General features: G+C 36.7%; 2 protein-coding genes and 1 long non-coding RNA gene across 3 annotated transcripts in view; 1 reads left to right on the forward strand and 2 right to left on the reverse strand.

Moving 5' to 3' along the window:
* The window catches only part of LOC127877004 (6-phosphofructo-2-kinase/fructose-2,6-bisphosphatase-like), a 370,857-nt gene that overhangs the window by 195,596 nt on the left and 155,762 nt on the right, over positions 1 to 19,499 (forward strand). The window lies entirely within an intron of this gene.
* Positions 15,078 to 15,635, reverse strand: LOC127867668 (protein hunchback-like). The gene has a single exon (XM_052409030.1). The coding sequence runs from the start codon at positions 15,633 to 15,635 to the stop codon at positions 15,078 to 15,080; it is 558 nt and encodes a 185-aa protein (XP_052264990.1).
* LOC127877055 (uncharacterized) lies at positions 16,641 to 19,238 on the reverse strand. The gene is made up of 3 exons (XR_008048235.1): positions 18,338 to 19,238; positions 17,756 to 17,856; positions 16,641 to 17,248 (listed from the first exon to the last, which is right to left on the reverse strand). It is a non-coding gene; the product is annotated as an uncharacterized LOC127877055 (long non-coding RNA).

Here is a 19,499-nt window from a genome sequence, read left to right on the forward strand (position 1 = left end):
CATTTCCGTAGTTTATTTTTTATCTACTTACACTAATGTGTGGTTTGACACTGACAACACACATTTCATACGGTGAGTATGCAAGTAACAATTGAAAAACAAAACAATATTTAGACTTTTGTTTTGATTTTATTTATGTATTTAGAAAAGTAAATTGCAAACCTTATTTCAAAGTCAGCGTTTACGCCGACTACATTTTAAAAAGATATTTCTTGTTCTATTTTGTCGTTTTCGGTTTTAGCGATTATAAAGCATTTTTGAGGTTGTCTATAATATACCTGTAGTAATTGGTGAACTCGTGTCCAACGTTTTATAAATTGAGAACTGTGAATATAAACAAGCTTAACATTCTACTATTGCGTTGTTAGCACCCGTAAATACAAAAGATTTCCGCTATCTGTTGAGAACAAAAGAACGTTTCCCAGAAATCCCCGCTGTAGAAGCATGAATGAGGTTACGAAACAGCTCATTCGTGTTATCTTTAATTGTTTGTTATATTCGGTTTTAGCGATTATGAAGCATTTTTGTTTTTGTCTATCGTATCCCTGAAGTTATTGTTGAAATCATGTTCAACGCTTTATAAATTGAGAATATAAACAAGCGTTACCTTATCCTATTGCGTTGTTTTCCCGAATCTATTAATAGCCTCAGATTAACAAGCGTAACCTTATACTATTGCGTTGTTATCACCCGTGCACTTGGACTATCCCTTGTTTATTGACAGCCACATCTGTTAATAGCCTCATATTATGAATGCGCTGCGCAAAAATATTATGCCATGAAGACGCAGCAGGAAGTGGACTATTTTAGCATTCATAAACAATTTTAATCATTCATAAACAATCTCTTCCGCGACACGTATAATACAATAATTGTTTATGGATTATTTTCTAAATAAGCTCCGTTCGAAACCATTACATTTAACACGATATCCATATTGTGTTTCCATTTGTGAATGGATATAGTTGGAGAACTCAAACAAGATTAGTTCGTCCAGCTCGTTTGATGTACCGCTGGACTAAAATTCCGAATCATACTTAGCTATGCACACATATCTGTAATATCATCATATGTATATTGGCGGAATTTGTTTGTGCCAGCTGCCTTCGTTTGTGTTTGTGGGTGGGGATGCATTTTACTCATTGCTTTGTCATTTTTAATGGGAGTCACAATCTAGAAGGCTTAAATTCAAGGTCACAGTGATCAGGTTAATGGATATAGTGAAAGTAGATCTTGTGGTCCGGCATATTATAGTACTTTGATACTGGTGATCATTATTTTAACAATCATGAACGCCTATAAGATCAATGCTACAATGAGGAAATCGTGTATGTGCGTAGTTTCTATTTTTAATATTATGCCTTCCTCCCCTGAACTCCTTGTTTAATAAGTAAGTTGAAATATCCGGATTCATGTATGTTGTTTGTTTAAAGGCCCACTATGATAAATAAGTACAGCTGTCTTTTTTATTTCGTTCTGCTCTTTTTCATGATTCGCGCATGCAAAATGCATGACTGCATCGGCCCTGATTTCGCAGAAAAAAATTGCTATAGGAGCGATTGTCCAAGTATGAAACCCTATGTTTCTCACCAACGCACACCGTGTTCAGAGTGAACTTAATGATCGCAGTTTGTTCGTCATGGTTCGTCTGTAAACTGCTACATCTCATTTTCTTAAATCTGCGTTGCGGTATTGCATGCAACTGAACAAATTTCCATTTGTTATCAATCGTTGATCATCTATCAAAATTGATCAATTTAGACCTTCTGCTGCATAATATGTTGTGATCTAAATTGTATTAAACACATAGCCCTTTGATCAAAGCAGATCGCATCACAGGCGACATTTTATTCAATATAGACTTCTTGAAACCCAAAGTACTAAAGCTTGGATAGTTAGTATTAAAAATTAGATATTAGTATTGGTCATGTGCACAATTGTGTAAATCATGCATCTAAGGTCATACATAACACGCCCAAGACGCCACATTTTTATGTCTCCACAAAATTATTGTGTTGTGTTCCATACAGTAAATGGCGCCTGGGGAGCCTGGCAGGGTTGGTCTTTCTGTGCCTGTAACGGATATCGTGGGCGATATCGCCTCTGTGACAGCCCCTCTCCCACGAACGGTGGACAGGATTGTCAGGGCATGCGCAGCGAAGTGAAAGTTTGCAACCAGACAAGCAATTGTTTAGGCATGTAATACTTTACAATCATTCGTCCTGTAAAGAAGTGTGTTCAAATATTATGCGTTAGGTCTAAATAGACCCTTGCCCAATGCGTTACACTTTAATAACCCCACTAAGTGAGAGGCACAAAGCATTGCACTTGTGCGTGGGAAAGGACGTCCCAAAATGTGTGCCATGAACTTCTTAATTTACCCATTGGGTGGATTTCGATCCAAAGATAAGAGCTGGATGAAAATAATGTGTATGTGTTCGTAAAAACTTCGGCTTCTACTAGATTTGTCAGAAATATGCCACTGTGTGTTTTTCCACTATATAATAAACATGATAGTTCAAAATGCCCCATTTAGCCTGGCAGATTTCGACAAAACTTTCATAGCTTAATAACATAAACGTGTAAATGCTTGGTAAAGATTTCATAATGGCAGATTTATCTGCTATTGTCATTTTTGAATATATAATATACAGTTTACAAACGCTTGTGCGTTAAACTTCTCTTTAAATGCTTGGTTAATTGCGCGGAAAGATTCACATATGAAGGAACGGAATTGTAGGTGATTGAAAATGATGGAATCGATACTATGACCAGTTTGGACATTATTTTCCCTTTGTATTTTAAAGCTCACATGAGCAGATCGTGCTCATAAGAGCGTTTAGGACACCGTGTTTAGATTGTCCATTAGTGCGTACGGTGCATTAGGTGCGCCCGTATTTTTTTCTTTAAAAAGCTTCTCCCCCTTTACCCCTTGACATATTTTATTTTTAAGAATCTTCACATGAATGATCCTTATGTGACCTTTCTTCAACTTTGTTAAATTCGTCTGAATGAAAACTTCTTCTCTTAAACCGCAACAGTCAAATATATAATATTTGAAGCGTAATATCACCTAGTGGCCCACTACTGAGTTTGTTCAATCCTGCCCCTGGCGTCAAAAGTGGTCATGCATGTATATCTAATGATGATTTGTATAGACTTATATACTCGTCAAAACTCCTCACAAATGTTAGCTATCTAGTGAAATATTCGCCCACTTAATTAAATCATTTGAAATTGATATTTACGTAGATAAAGGTACTTTTTAAATTGTGTTTAACCAACGTTTCCTAAGCGATCGATTATTCAAGAACAAATGCACTACAATTTGGTGTGGCAATGAAACGAATGAAACAAATAAAAGAATAATTAGTGCCTTATGTGTTTGTTTTTGATACAGTCGACGGTAATTGGGGAGCCTGGCATGGCTGGTCTGTCTGCTACTGTAGCGGATTTCGTCCGCGATATCGCAAGTGTGACAGCCCGGCTCCATTGAATGGCGGAAAGAATTGCGAGGATTCTGCGTTCGAAGTGGGTATATGCAACCGAACAAGTAACACGAACTGTCCAGGTATGTACTACAATATTTTCGTGTATGATGAATAATGTTTAGGTAAAAGGCAAACATATTTAAGCTAAAAACAAATTGTATTAGAAATACCGTTCGGATAAGGGAGACGCATTCAATTAAACAAAAACAGCGAACTATATTCCTGCCAGTAGACACATTGGTAAAATTAGACATAGAAGCTATTCTATACTGTTTGATATTAACAGTTGATGGAAGGTGGACATATTGGTCATCGTGGTCCTCTTGCTCCGTAAGCTGCGATAATGGAACTCAATCTCGAAACCGGAACTGCACTAACCCACCTCCAGCTAATGGAGGACGGAGTTGTGGAACAGATGATAGCGAGTTTCAGAATTGCAGTACCTCGGTACCTTGTCCAGGTATAGTTTGATGCGTAACTAACATAATCAGTACCTTAAAAGATTGTGTTAATTATAGAACTTGTTTTTAAAATTGAAAAATCAAACATTCAGTAACACAAAATATCCATGTTTATATACAAATAGCACCATTACAATTAAAGACCTTTTTTCATGTGTGCCTGGTGTGTGTTAGTAAAATACAATAATTTAGTAAAAACATTGCACGATCGATTTGTAGAGTATTCATATATGGCCAATCATTTTCAAAAATATCATTTATGTTCATACTATGTCTTGTATTTTGTGTATACAGTTCACAAGCTGACCTTAGCACACAGTTATAAAAGTTAGCTATTGTAGTCCCTCTATGTCCGATGTACGGTATGATGTGTCGTTTCTCGTTAGTCGTCAACTTTTAGCTCGGCACCACTATATACCTCTATAGAGGTAACATCAAGTCTTGATAAAAGGTTAGAATATTTTTCTTGACAATGCCTAGGCCACGCTTAAATCTGGGTCATGTGTGTCCAAAAACTAGGTAAGTAGGTCAAATTTTAAGAAAACACTTGCCAGATTTGAAACCCCATTTATGACTCAATATTGATGCTTAACTTACAATATCAGTAGCTTAAAAGATTGTGTTAATTAACTTGCTTTTTCAATTGAAAAATCAAACATTCAGTTACATTAAATTATCCATTTTTATGTATGAATATAATCATTACAATTAAAGATTGTTTTTTATGTGCGCCTTGTGTGTGTTCGTATAATACACCCTTGGTTAAAATAATAAACTTTACACTATTAAGAGCAAGATTAAATCTTAATTACGTTTGTCATAACATTAGGTCGTCAGTTAAAATTTAAGAAAAATATTGTCATCACTCAAAAAGCAACATTTGTGAAACAGTATGAAACTTCGTAAAATTGTGTAATTTGACAAAATTGACAATATTGGCACATTATTCGAACTTGGGTCGATTACAGCATGTCAAATCTTTCAAAAGCATCTTACCACTATAGAAGGCTCACTTATTTATAAATATTGAACAGACTTTATCAGAATGTTTATCTTGACAATGTCAAGATCATGTGTTATCTGAGTCAAGTGGGATCACATCTTAGGTCACTAGGTGAAGTTTTCAATACTCGGTATACATTGACTTTGGTGATATGAAACAATGTTATTGACATGACTACTTCAACAAAGCGCCTCTGTAACTGACTATACAAACTGGACAGTTATCAAATACTGCAAAATAAAACATCTCATTTATTTATCTTTAAATTATTGACTTCGGTTCTGGTATCGAAATCTTATAACGGTGTGTACAACATGAATTTGCACTCATACAATATTAATGCACTCATACAATATTAATGTACACATTATTACGGTAAGACAAATCCAGTCTTAAACCTATGTCAACCAACACGCTCCTATGCAATTTCATTCTATATTAAAAGTTGGAAAGAAATTGAAGTAAACAAGTCTAAATGCGTGTTTGCGTATTGACAATACTGAGTCACACAATCATAGAAAGTACAACGCTTGTGTAAAAACTCTCTAAAGATGTAATACATTTTTAAGATAAACATTTATAGTTTAAGCTTAACACGAATATACATGCATATTTATAGATGTGACTAATTAAATGATGAAAGAACAGTTATTTATTTCACCAATTAAAACTAATGGTGGTTGATCCACGTGGAGTAACTTATCGATCTGTTATACCACGTGTCTGGCGACGGTCTGCAGTACCGTAACAGGTCATGTGACAATCCACCTCATTGCATCGGTGGAAAAAACTGCAACTACTACTATTACTACTACTACTACTACTACTACTACTACTACTACTACTACTACTACAACTACTACTACTACTACTACTATTACTACTACTACTACTACTACTACTACTACTACTACTACTACTACTACTACGCCAATACCACAAGTGCTTCGAGGACAATACTAATATATGATTGCGCTACTGTTGAACATTGCGAAAACTTAAAATCAACAATTTTACAAAACCAGTACTAAAATAACAACTAAAACTACTTCTTTGCTACTACTGTTCTATTTATACCTATATGTCGTCTATGGATAAGCGGTAAACTGGAATCAGCCCCGGGGTCAAAACTATCTACACCCAGGGTCAAATAATATATATATATAATTATATACCAAAATAAATTAAAAAATCCTCTCCGTTGAAACCATGAAGTTTGAATTATGAATTATTGTTTTTTAAATAATTTCACCCAGGGTCAAATAATATATATTTATAATTATACACCAAAATAAATTATAAAATCTTCTCCTTTGAAACCATGAAGTTTAAATGTAAAATTTGGTTTTAAATATTTTATCGTGATTCTACATTACATTCGCTCAAATCACACCCTTCTATAAAAACTGGCCACATTCCAGGTTAGATCTTTCGTACTTACAACTTGGTACATATATAGAGTCTGCTATGTTAGTATCATTGCGAACTTGAATATATATAACGAGTTGAAACAAAGTTTTACATAGCGTGGCTTGCCGAGCCGTGTACGCTTTTCTGAGACGAGTCGGATCAATTCGTAAAGAGTAAGTTTGTTCCTTTTATCCTAGTTCCTTTTTCGAATAATGAATAAACAAATAAATTAATATGAATAAAGAGACACATAAATCAAGAAAAATCACAGTAAATGTAGGTTGGGAATTTTGTTATTTATCGCAGTATATTTCTTCTTAGTTCTCTTTTGTAATGATAATCCAGTGCCTTTTTCGCGGCTGAAGAAGGAAAACGTAATCAATTGCACTATCTTAAAATATGACTGATAACTATCGAGAACAGCTATTTTGCCGGTTCCCACGACTTTTAATTGTGCGCCAATGTTGAAGGTCGCCGTTTGTAACGTAGGCAGCCTAAAGCGAGAAAACGCGCTTCCGGATATAGTATATCTATTGAAATAAAACCACCAAATAACAGCTATGTAAATTTTTATTTTAATGGGAAAAACAACAACAACAACAAAATGGCATATTTGTATTTCGGTGCGAATACAGAGCTGTTACGCTAAGAACGGCGAAGGACTGTTACCCATCAATACTATGGTCGTTTCTTAGATGCCTAGTTTGAAAGTCGCCGACAACGGGATATGATTACGAATACAGTGTAACTAAAACAAGTCTGCATAAAAGCAAGACTTCACCAGAGGCAGCGGCCCATGAGCCTGTAGTAGACTGAACAGTTTATTTGAGAAGCTTCAATATTTTATTTTATGTTATAACTGAAACAACTGCGCGCATACTAGCTGTACAAGTGTGTTTTCTTCATAGATTTGTTTTAGTGCGATTACGCGTTTTCTCGTCCATGCAGTCACGGTACATCCGGCGACCTTCAACCTCACACACGACTTTTGACCTCGGGATCTACAAAATGGCGATGGCTTCTATGGTGAACAGTGCCTCGACGATCTTTACGTAACATTTTCATTCTGTATTCGTAACGAATGACAATATTTCGGAAAGCGTTTTCGTCAGTGCAACGTCGCTGAAGTCGCCATAAAGGCGAGACTGCACCGGAAGCAGCGACTCATGGGCCTCTAGAAATCTGGAACGTTTCATAGAGATGCCTTCGTATTTTGTTTTTTAATTTAAAAAAAAAACAAATGCGTATACAAGCTTTAATTGAGTGCATATATTAAAATTTATTTTCTGCTTTAATTGAGTGCATATATTAAAATGTATTTTCTATCTCCGAAAACGCGTCTTCTCGATCTTGGATGCCTACGATACATCCGGCGACCTTCAAGATTGCCACAAGATTAAAGGTCGTGATAACCGAAAAAATAGCGCTTGTCTTGGTGGTAACCAGTCCTTTTTGTTCCACGCACAAAAATATTATCATTTCGCAAAAAACTATTTAGAAATGTACCACAATACATATTTTTGATACCCAACCTACATTAAAAATGATTTTCATTGATTAATTGGTCTCTTTGGTTTATTTTAATATTTTGTTAAGTATGAAAATGCCAGTTCATTATTCCATTTAAATAAGGAATAAGGAACCAGTCAGAACAAACGGAATAAAGAACTGATCTATCATTAAGTAAAACTAGGTAAAAAAATATTGCAATAAATATTTTTAACTTCGAACCTACGTATATCATGATATTTATTGGCATTTATTATTCTTTGGTTATTTTTATTTTATTATTTAGTAAGAAAATACCATTTCCTTAATATCGTCTTCATAAAACTTGTTTTCATCGTTTATCGTCAAATAGAATATACAATAGACATGTGCCAGAATACGTCCTTATAACATTATTAGCTTTAATAACACACACAACATCTAAATTATTGCATATCCAAAAGTGATAGTCCGAAATACAGGCTTCTGAATAAGGAACTTACGTATTACCAATTCCTTATTCAGAGGCCATACTTTCGGATACTTAAATACGGATCATTCTCGCATAGCACAGCTTTATATTCGTTATTATTGACGATGTTTACTGCATGATTTGTTATTTATTACTTGGGTACAGTTATTGAAGTCTTATCTGACCCTTAACTTTGATCAAGACTACATGATAGCTGAATACTTTACATGTTTTAGATATATGATTCCGTTCTCATACGAAAACAGTTGCGAATGGATATGATTAAGCATGCAATATGATTTCAAAACGTCACCATAAAAGAAAAAAAAAGAAAGTGCCTCTAGCAGACTGACAAGTTTCATCGAAAGGCCTCCATTTTTTATGTTTTTTATAATTGAAGCGAAAAAGTGCGCATCAAAGCTGTAAAAGTGTGCTTTCGTCTTTGATTTTTTTAGTGCGAAAACGCGTTTTTCGCTCATTCAGACCAACGATACATTCGGCGACTTTCAACCTCGGCCCACGGTTATTGACCGTGTGATCTAAAAGACGGCAATGGTCTTCATGGTTAACAGTCCTATGCCGTTCTTAGCGTAACAGTTCTGTATTCGCACCGAATGCCATTATGTCGGACAGCGATGTCATGAGTGCGACGTCACTGATGTCACAATAAAGGCAAGACTGCAAGGTGCCTCTGTTAGACCGGAAAGATTCATCGAAATGCCTCTGTATTTCGTTAATGTTGTTGGGTGTTATTTGTTGTTGTTTTTTTCAATTAAAAACCAAAACTAACAAAGCTGTAGTTGGGTGGTTTTAATTCAATAGAGGTATTTCTATCTCCGAAAGCGCGTTTTCTCGCTTTAGGATGCCAACGGTACATCCGGCGACCTTCAATATTGGCGCACGATTTAAGGTTGTTGGAACACAATGGCGCTGTTCTCAGTGGTTATCAGTCCTACTCTTAGTTAGTGCAACTGGTTACATTTTCCTTATTTAGCCGCGAAAAAGTTACACAATTGCGCAAAGTATAATCAATGTTCTGCAATAAATATTTTAACCTACATTTACTGTTATTTTCCTTGATTTATGTGTCTCTTTATTCATATTAATTTATTTGTATTTTAAGAAAATACCAGTGCCTTATTCGATTTAAATAGGGAATAAAGAACCAGTTCATTATTCCTTATTCAAACCGAATAAGGAACTAGGTAATCATCAAATAAAACAAAATAGAAATATACTGTAATTAATATTTTGTATACCCAATCTACATTTACAATGATTGTCGTTGATTTATTTGTCTTGTTGGTTCATTTGGATGCATAATTTATAAAAAGAGCATTCCAGTTCCTTATTCGATTTGTATAAGGAAAAAGAACCGTTTCCTTATTCCTTATTCAGTTTCAAACTAAATAAGGAACCAGATAATCATTACTTAAAACTAAAAAGTAAAAAAGAAATGTTTTGCAATAAGTATTTTAAATATACAACCTATGTAAATAATAAATAAATAAATAAGTAAATATATAAATAAAAATTAATAAATAAAAAAAAAATATATATATATATATATATAATGATGTTCATTTATTTATTTTTCACTTTGGATCAATTTCATTGATGTTAAAGTATGAAAACGCCAGTTCCTTATTCGGCTTGAATAAGGAGTAAGGAACTGGTTCCATTTTCCTCATTCAGCTGCGAAAAAGGAACTGGCCTATACATAAAAACAAACATGTTTCAATGTACTAGAGTGTTATTTTACATCACATAAATGTATCATATTGTTATATGCTTAATGTTTTGATTATTTGAAGTTGGTATTCGAAGTAAAAAATGCATGTCCGGTTTAAATACGAAATTATATGCAAGCGCGAAGAAGAAACATGAATAAGTAACGTTATTCATTTAGTAAATGTATTTGAGTTATTTTGATTTGATTTACTTAAGAAATGTTTGCACTATTTTTATTTGAAACCCTATATCAAGTATGTAACGCGTGAATAAGGAATACGGAACTATCCCTCATTGCTTATTCGAATAAGGAATAAGTAACTAGGAAACGGAACCAACTTACTCTCAATGATCAATTCAAGCACACAATGAAACTAATATTCTATTAAATAAATCCTCCAATATTTTTTATAAAAAATCTTTGGTGATCACAATATAAGCGTTCAATTGTTAAAAGAAATAGCAAAACGGGTTAAATAAAGAAAATCAAACCTTGCGTAGTTATATAAAATTAATTTGTGATATTTCCTGCTTTCGCCACGCGATGTAGTCCTCAAAAGTTATATGAAAAAGCAGAGCAACAAGACGCTATATGCATCCATGCAAATTTTGCCAGCATTCTAAATGTTACCCACTCAAAAAGAACACAACATGTTTTAGTCAAAGTCTCGTTTTAATAAAGCAAAATACCTACAGCAATGATGGCAGCCATGCTCAACTTACAAAATGTCTACCCCTACGTCAAGCATGATGCAGCATGTAAACCCACCGATATTGTAAATATTAGTCTATGAACAAATCTGTTTTTGACACACTTTTTTAGAAGTGGCATATATAAGTCAAACCTCTACTGGCCAATCGTCTACTTACCAAAGTTGTATGTATAGAAATCCTCTTGTATTTTTCTAGTTTTGTTTCCATGATGAGTTGACAGTCTTCACGCGATATACTATGGCGGTTCGACGCATAATCCCAAGAAACTAGGTTTTTACTGAGAATATAGGTTCTCAGAAAGAGATCCTAGATTCTCAGAATGAGAACCTTGGTTTCTCGCTTGAAGATTGCACATGGCTTCCAGAACCCAAGTTTTTATTCGATATCATAGGTTTTCACCAGAACCCAAGTTATCATAAAATATGCATCAAACGGCGAAAGCCTAGGTGCTTATTTTAAAACCAATGTTTCGACAGACGTTAACTAATCTGTGAAAACCACATTCTCATGACGAGAAATTAAGATATCATCTTTAATACTAAATCCGTGGTTTTCATTTAGGAACAATAGTTCTCATTAGATCCTAGGTTTGCAGATTTAAGCGTCGTAACAAGATTTCATTTGGGATCATAATTTGTGGTAAGAACCTAGGTTCTCAGTAAAAACCTAGTTTCTTGGGATTATGCGTCGAACCGCTTGTCATACTTAACATAAATTCAGAAACCTGTGATCTCATTTGAAAACCTTTTTTTACGCTCGAGAACCCATGTTCTCGGCGAGACGACGCACATAGACACATAGAGCTTAGGTTCTCATGAGAACTACTGTGACAAGCCCCAATTACCTTAACTACTTCCACCACAACGATCACCACACGACCACACTTCGCTACTGAAAAATGTTACATTTTGTAGTAAATGGCGTATGGGGACAGTGGGCAGACTGGTCAGTTTGCAACTGTAATAGCACACAGACACGTTTCCGGAAGTGTGACAGTCCAGCACCTGTAGGGTCAGGTCAGCAGTGTCAAGGATCAACACGGGATACTGTGAGCTGTTCAGAAAAACAAACAACGTGCCCTGGTAAAAAGAGTTATTCATCTGTTTTAGGTGCCGTATAGATGCTGCGTTAAGCGGAGTTTTATTCACACCTTGGAAAACAAAAACAGTTTGAACGCAATTTTCAGAAAATGCATGGCGCTTATCTGTTATTAGCACAAATATTGTTATTGCTAAAACAGTTTGGGATTTTGCTGAATATGTAAGTCTTATTAGAGTAGATTCATATATGGTATTGAGGCAAAAAACATGAGGCAAATATTTAGTTTCTTAAAGAATTGTTTTATTGAATCGATGAACAAGAATAATGCAATAGCTTTGTGACTGATTATTTACTTGCAGTGGATGACCGTTGGGGAAGTTGGTATCCTTGGGTTGTATGCTCTACGACCTGTGGCGCTGGTGCAAAGGTACGTGTAAGATCCTGCAACAACCCGCGCCCACAAAATGGGGGTCTGTACTGTGATAGTGACGAGAAGGGTGAAGATGAGCGTAAGCGGTGTCAAGGTCCACCCTGTCAAAGTATGTGTTTTAGGCGTTTAATATTGTTTCATGAATTGATAAATAAGTATTATATCGCATGTTCAACCAATGTATCTTCGTGAGATAGCTTAATATGTTTGATGTTTTCCTTACGCGTAAAAACTTTCAAATTATACAATTTGTCCGACACATAGAACTCGTATTTTGGAAATTTTAACACTGATATCAATAATACTCACATATGACGCCAAATATACTTTATTACGAGTTTTTTTTTTCAAAATCTGTCAACGGAAGCTGGTCAGACTGGACTGCATGGTCCGTGTGCAGTGTCACGTGTGGGATTGGTTCCCACTACAGGAACAGGTCATGTGACAATCCTGCACCCGCCTACGGTAGAGTGAACTGTCCTGGCAGTGACAATGAAAATGGGATCTGCACACAGAAAACGTTGTCCAAGTGTATTTAACAAGCTTTATCATTCGTGAACAATACAGGGAATATCAATCTTTAAACTGTATATTCTAGAAGAAATCGATACAAGAATTTAATGCGTTGTGCAAAAAGTGTCTTTCCCAAGTCGTGCTTTAATAACTCTGCTGTTTAATTTAGTGGAAATATTATTAGGTACACGGCTTGTTACTGATTCCTAACAGTGTGATGCAGGCAGGCGCAGTCAATTAATATTTGGTGAGAATACTCAGTGAAAACCCCTGTAACCAATTTATCCTATTAATTACTATTCTTAATCAGCTGTCCTGAATTTTAAACCTCCGCACCAAGATTTGACTTGAACCAGCATAGCTGGATCAAGTCTACGCCTTCATAACTAACCACGTGTTGATAGCCTAGCCACGTGGTGCACTCATTTTACCGTTGCTATTTTTCCTTTGTTTAATTAAGCGCATAATGTTTTTTATAAACCTAAATGTATTCACTATTTTCAAAATATAAATGAAAATGATACTACTTTTCATAATATAACACTTCAACAAAAAATAAAATTCTACCAAATCTGGTAGGGTTTTCTTTTGATGGCACAGATTGTATGTGAAAGCAAGGAACGTCAACTCTACATTTTGTGACGTCATTAAACATATCTATACCTAATTTGAAAAGTTAATAAGTTAATATGTAGAGAATAATTGTTCACTTCCTAATCGTTTTGTAATATATAAGTGTAACGTATCTACCGTTCCTTCGGGTTTCCTTAGCCGTGTGATTTGATAACCAAATAATATAATTTCCCTCTATACAAGCCGGTTCCGTATGCCCTGTTCGACTTGGATTGCTTTGATCATTTGTGTTGACTTGGGTCGACTTGGGTCGACTCGGGTTGACTTGGGTTGACTTGGGTCAACTTGGGTAAACTTGGGTTGACTTGGGTCGACTTGGGTTGACTTGGGTCGACTTGGGTTAACTTGGGTTGACTTGGGTCGACTTGGGTCGACTTGGGTTGACTTGGGTCGACTTGGGGTGTCTTTGGTGACTTGGGTCACCTCGGGTGTCTTGGGTAACTTGGGTCACCTCGGGTGTCTTAGGTGACTTTGGTCACCTCGGGTGTCTTACACCTATAGCAACGAGTCTGCAGTGTCTCCCCTCTGCGTTACGCAAGGAAGACAATCAATGTCCCCCCTCTGCGTTCTGCAAGGAAGACAATCGGTCAGTGTTGTACAAGCGACAATCAGTAGCTTGACAAACGCAGGCTGACCTGCGAGACCTGACACGTGCACTAACTGGAATGGAAACCTTTGACCCGGACTTATATACGAGTCTCTAGGCTACCCAGCAAGCTATGGTATGTTGTGCGCAAAGTTGCCAGGGTCACCTCCACTCGAAAGTATCCAAAGTCACAGAGATGTCCCTCGCTCAGGCTGACCTAAGAGACCAGAAACGTACACTGTCTTATATTACCAATGAAAACCTGTGACCCGGACAACGGTATGAGTCTCTATTGAAGCTACCCAGAAAGCTATGGTGTAGTGCGCAAAGTTGCTTGGGTCACTTCTACTCAAAAGGCATCCAAAGTCACAGATAATTTCAATGGTATAAGGTCTCTAATTAATGCAACGTATTTAACGTTGTGAACTGTTCGACGATCGAACGCAGACTGCCCGCTCCCCATAAGAGCAGCGCTTTACATACTGATATATATACCACGTGACCCGCTTGCTAAAGACATCACCCTACTATTTCATGTAAACACAACCCTACCGTTTCAAACAGTAATTGTATAATACTGTGGCTATATTATGAAATACATATTGTGCATCTTAATAACCGACTTGTATTATTAAATCATCAAATTATGTACATAAAAATACAATGATCAATCCAAAATACACACGCTATTCGCGTGGAACGTACCGAATAGTCGAATGCATATTCGCGGGAAATGTACTTTCGTTTTGGTGTAAATAATAGGAAAGAACTCAAAGAATAATGAACCTAAAGGATAAAATACCGGCCCAAATCGTCACACTACCCACGCCTCCGATTTCAAGCGTCCCGCTAACAATATTTTATATCTAAAAGTAAAACAAATGTGTCAATAACATCTTTAATTGACGAACTACGTACTACTTCCAGTAGTAATACAGAAACAATCGTATACAACAAAAACATGAGATTTTAAGTTCAAAAATGACTAGTATCCTGTTGAGTAAAATGATCAAAACAACATGAATGTGACCTGATGAAACAATGAACAAGAAACAGTAACAATAAACTATACAGCTAACTCTAACAGTTCTAAATGTGTCTCAGTCATTTGGCAGTATGCCCCATGGTTATGTGGATATAGAAACCCATTGCGTCATGGCATGTTTCACCGCAGACATTACATCTCATAGGATTGTCGACACAATGGCAACCCTTGTGTACAAACATCATGGCCTGGTTGCCGAAGGTGATATCGCACACATCGCATTTGTTTACCCTAGGTTCGTCTGTCTGGGTCTGTACGTTACAGCCAACCACCGTGGGGACCTGTCTTCTCATCGAACAATTGTCTGGAGCGGCAGTTTCAAGTGGGCGATCACAGCTGACCTCGTTTCCCATCCAGGAGCTGCATGCCTGCTCCACGGCAAGATGCGGCTTCTTAGGAGCCATGACTGGTTCTGGCGCCGTCCGTTTCCTGATTATTCTTCCTACGTTAAAATCTATGCAAGGTTCTTCCTCTACACCAACTTCGGGGTCGCTATCCAATTCCCTTTCAATACCAGTGACCTCGGATTCAAGTTTTAGTCTAGCATTTTCTAGCTTGACATGCTCAAGTTCGGCTCTTATCCTATCCAAGTCGCTTTGTTCTTGATGTGAAGCCATCGTGAGGCTGAGTCGGGATGCTTTAAAGGTCGTCCCAATATATCCCACCGCTGCCACCAATTTTTGTAACGTATCTACCGTTCCTTCGGGATATATATATATATATATATATATATATATATATATATATATATATATATATATATAGGTTATATTACACTAATTCCGATTCCCATAGGGTCCCATTATAAAACTGACAACTTTCACAGCATTTTTCTTGCCTTTCCGACGTATCAATTTTTCCGAACCTGGTATCATTTTAAAGATGGATCTGTCATCTTCCAATAATTGCAATCAAAAACATACCGTCTCGCAACTTCTAAGAAAGTAAATCGCTGTCGAATGAACCCACCGTATAAAACCTGGGTTTCGGAATCCTAATTTCGACAAAAGCCCCACACAATAGAAAACACACCCTCAAAAGTTCATCTTTTAAGTTAGCTTCCAATCCAAGGCATCAAAGTACTCCAGACACATACAGGATATTACAAATTACCACAAAAGACATGTCTCACATTGTTAAATGGCTTATATTCAAGAAGAGAAAAGGAACTCTTTAGAAATAGGCACTACTTTCGAATGGACCACGGAGGGATACACAATGATTTAGTGTAATGTAACCTTTAAGGGAACTCAACTTTGTCCTATCTTTTTCAAACTTTCTCCACATGAGATTTCAACTATTTCCACAATGAATATGCAATTTCAGTGCATTCGGATGGGGGTAAAGGCCTTAAAATGGCCATTTAAAGCGGTGACTAAATTGGCCGCAGTCAAGTCGGAATGCATGATTTTTAGTCTAAGTGACGACAGCTGATTTTGCGTCTCCAATTATTGTTACGCGTAACTTTCATGGCAAAAACTGGTATCATTGCATGCGAAATTCACCAATATATCAGCAAAAGGCCCAAATAAATGTATTGATTGTGAATCAGTGTACTTTTCTTGATGAAATAGGAGACTTTTTTTAATTTTAAGCACTTTTTTCAATAAAAAACTCACTGACAGCATATAAAATCATGTTTTTTAAGAAAATTATTATTAAAAGCTTCACTTACAATCTAAACATACACATTGCAATTACAAAAATTAATGCTATTATGATGAGAGGCATAATTTTCAGCTTTCAAGCCGATACAAGCCGGCTACCCAAAATTAACACTTAAAAAGGCGCAAATCGCTCCTTCAACAGCTTACGACACAAAGTGACACTTAATGCGCATCCAGATAGTCTCTCTCATATAAATAAGTCCTGTTAGCGACATTTTATTAAGTATTCTCTTTAAAATCCAGTGTTGAAAGCGTAAGTTTTGCAAAAATGTCCACAGTCACCATGCAAAAGAGCATGTTTGCTAAGGAATTCCTACGCGAGTGGCCACACTAATGTCGTGGCAGGAAAGTCATTTGGGTGTGATTCCTCTGTAGTTCAGTGAACATTCATTCCACTACCTGGGGATGACTATCAGGATCAATTTTCCCAGCTTGGTGTAGTGTTGACCTTTCAGGATGTTGATGGATCGTCCACAAGCGCTGCACCACTGCGGCCTCTGTTCAGGACACAGAGTCGGATTGAGGTGTACACAAACCCGCAGTCAGGCAAGGATCATCCAGACCTTTAATAAAATAAAATGTTTAGGCCCCTGAAACTGGCAATTATGTTCAACACTGAGATAAGGAAACCCATAGAGGAGACATCATGCCATGGCTTTCTCATTATTGACACGGCAAACTCGAGCAGCCGGGGACTTGGCTCTAAACAAAAACAGGTATGCTCCATCAATGTGAGCAAGATGGCATGTCAGAGTTAAAAAGGGCAAACAAACATACAAAAGAGATATGTAGGAAATTAGAAATTAAATGCCAGAAGTAATTTTAAGTATTGTTTTTCTGTCTGCAAGGGTTGCTGTGGAAAATAGTGCTTAACGCATAGTTTGGCCTGTAGGGGTTCTGCTAGCAAGAACAAATCGAAGTCATATCTGCCCGCGAACTGTAAGCTTGAGATAACCATATCTGATGAAGTACTGCTTTGAGAATGTATTCTTATTGTACTTGAACCAGATCGCATTGACAGCACAAGGCTTCAGACCCCCCAAAAGTGTGAGGCTTTCAATAGTGCTTACCTGATACCAGACCGCATTGCCCGAGACAGTGACTTTCTCCCGGAACTGCACAGGCTGCATCCGCAGCACAACCCTTAAGCTCAATCATGGTCTGGCTGACTCTGAAATAGTGAAATCTGAATTTACAGATGCTCATTTGTCTAAAGGTTATGAGTTTATTGCCTATCTTATTAAAAGCAAACACAATGCCATGCTTAAAAAGACATGTGCATTTCTGAAAAGACATACAGCTGCCCGATACTTGACTAGGAAAAGGCGCTATGGTCTTCACTCTGAAATTCATTACTCTAAGGGCTTAACAGAACAAAAGCCAGATCTTACAGCTAATTGGCCCCACCTACAGCTAAATATGCTTTATAGGTTGAAAATAAAGTTATTTGTCTGAAGAACTAGTGCTATTAACTCATCAGCTATGTTGCTCCACTGGCCGCAATTCTGTAAACATAGTGTATATATGGAAATACCTAGTCTACCACCTGCACCGCACCACTACGTCCACTGTAAAAATACACAGCTAAGTTAGTACTTTAACGAACAAACTGAAATTCATGTGTTAATTAAACAATCAGTATGATGACTCACATTGAAATCATGTCCAGTGCACCAGTCAGAGCAAGACAGCTAGCGGATTGTTGACCATCTACGGCTCAAGGACAAACGGTCAGGCCTACAAACAAAGAGAAAAATGGCATAAATGGGTTGCATGCATGTAATTTTGCATATTTTTCATCTTGCTCTCCACCTGAAACTTCAATCTATGGACATAATAATATTTACATTTAAGATTTGTTGGAAATGTTACCCTTACTTGTCCATACCAGGTCCCCCACCCATCCGGAACAGTCCAAAACCACCTAAAACATCCATTTGGACCAAAATATTGACACCTCTCATCTATTTTAGCACCCAAATCATCAAAACATTCATTAAAATTCATTTTCTACTTGTCTCGCTTGCAGACGAATCCATGTGACCTTGACATTGCAGTAAATGTGCTTTTTAAAGGTTATATTACACTAATTCCGATTCCCATAGGGTCCCATAATAAAACTGACAACTTTCACAGCATTTTTCTTGCCTTTCCGACGTATCAATTTTTCCGAACCTGGTATCATTTTAAAGATGGATCTGTCATCTTCCAATAATTGCAATCAAAAACATACCGTCTCGCAACTTCTAAGAAAGTAAATCGCTGTCGAATGAACCCACCGTAGAAAAACGTGTTTCGGAATCCTAATTTCGACAAAAGCCCCACACAATAGAAAACACACCCTCAAAAGTTCATCTTTTAAGTTAGCTTCCAATCCAAGGCATCAAAGTACTCCAGACACATACAGGATATTACAAATAACCACAAAAGACATGTCTCACATTGTTAAATGGCTTATATTCAAGAAGAGAAAAGGAACTCTTTAGAAATAGGCACTACTTTCGAATGGACCACGGAGGGATACACAATGATTTAGTGTAATGTAACCTATATATATATATATATATATATATATATATATATATATATATATATATATATATATATATATATATATATAATGGCTTTTCCTCGGGCCTTCCTTAGCCGTGTGATTTGATAAACAAATACTATAATATGCCTCTATACAAGCCGGTTCCGTATGCCCTGTGCGACTTGGATTGCTTTGATCACTTGGGTTGACTTGGGTCGACTTGGGTCGACTCGGGTTGACTTGGGTTGACTTGGGTCAACTTGGGTCAACTTGGGTTGACT

The sequence above is a fragment of the Dreissena polymorpha genome, chromosome 1 (assembly GCF_020536995.1).
Source record: "Dreissena polymorpha isolate Duluth1 chromosome 1, UMN_Dpol_1.0, whole genome shotgun sequence".
Lineage (NCBI taxonomy): Eukaryota > Metazoa > Mollusca > Bivalvia > Myida > Dreissenidae > Dreissena > Dreissena polymorpha.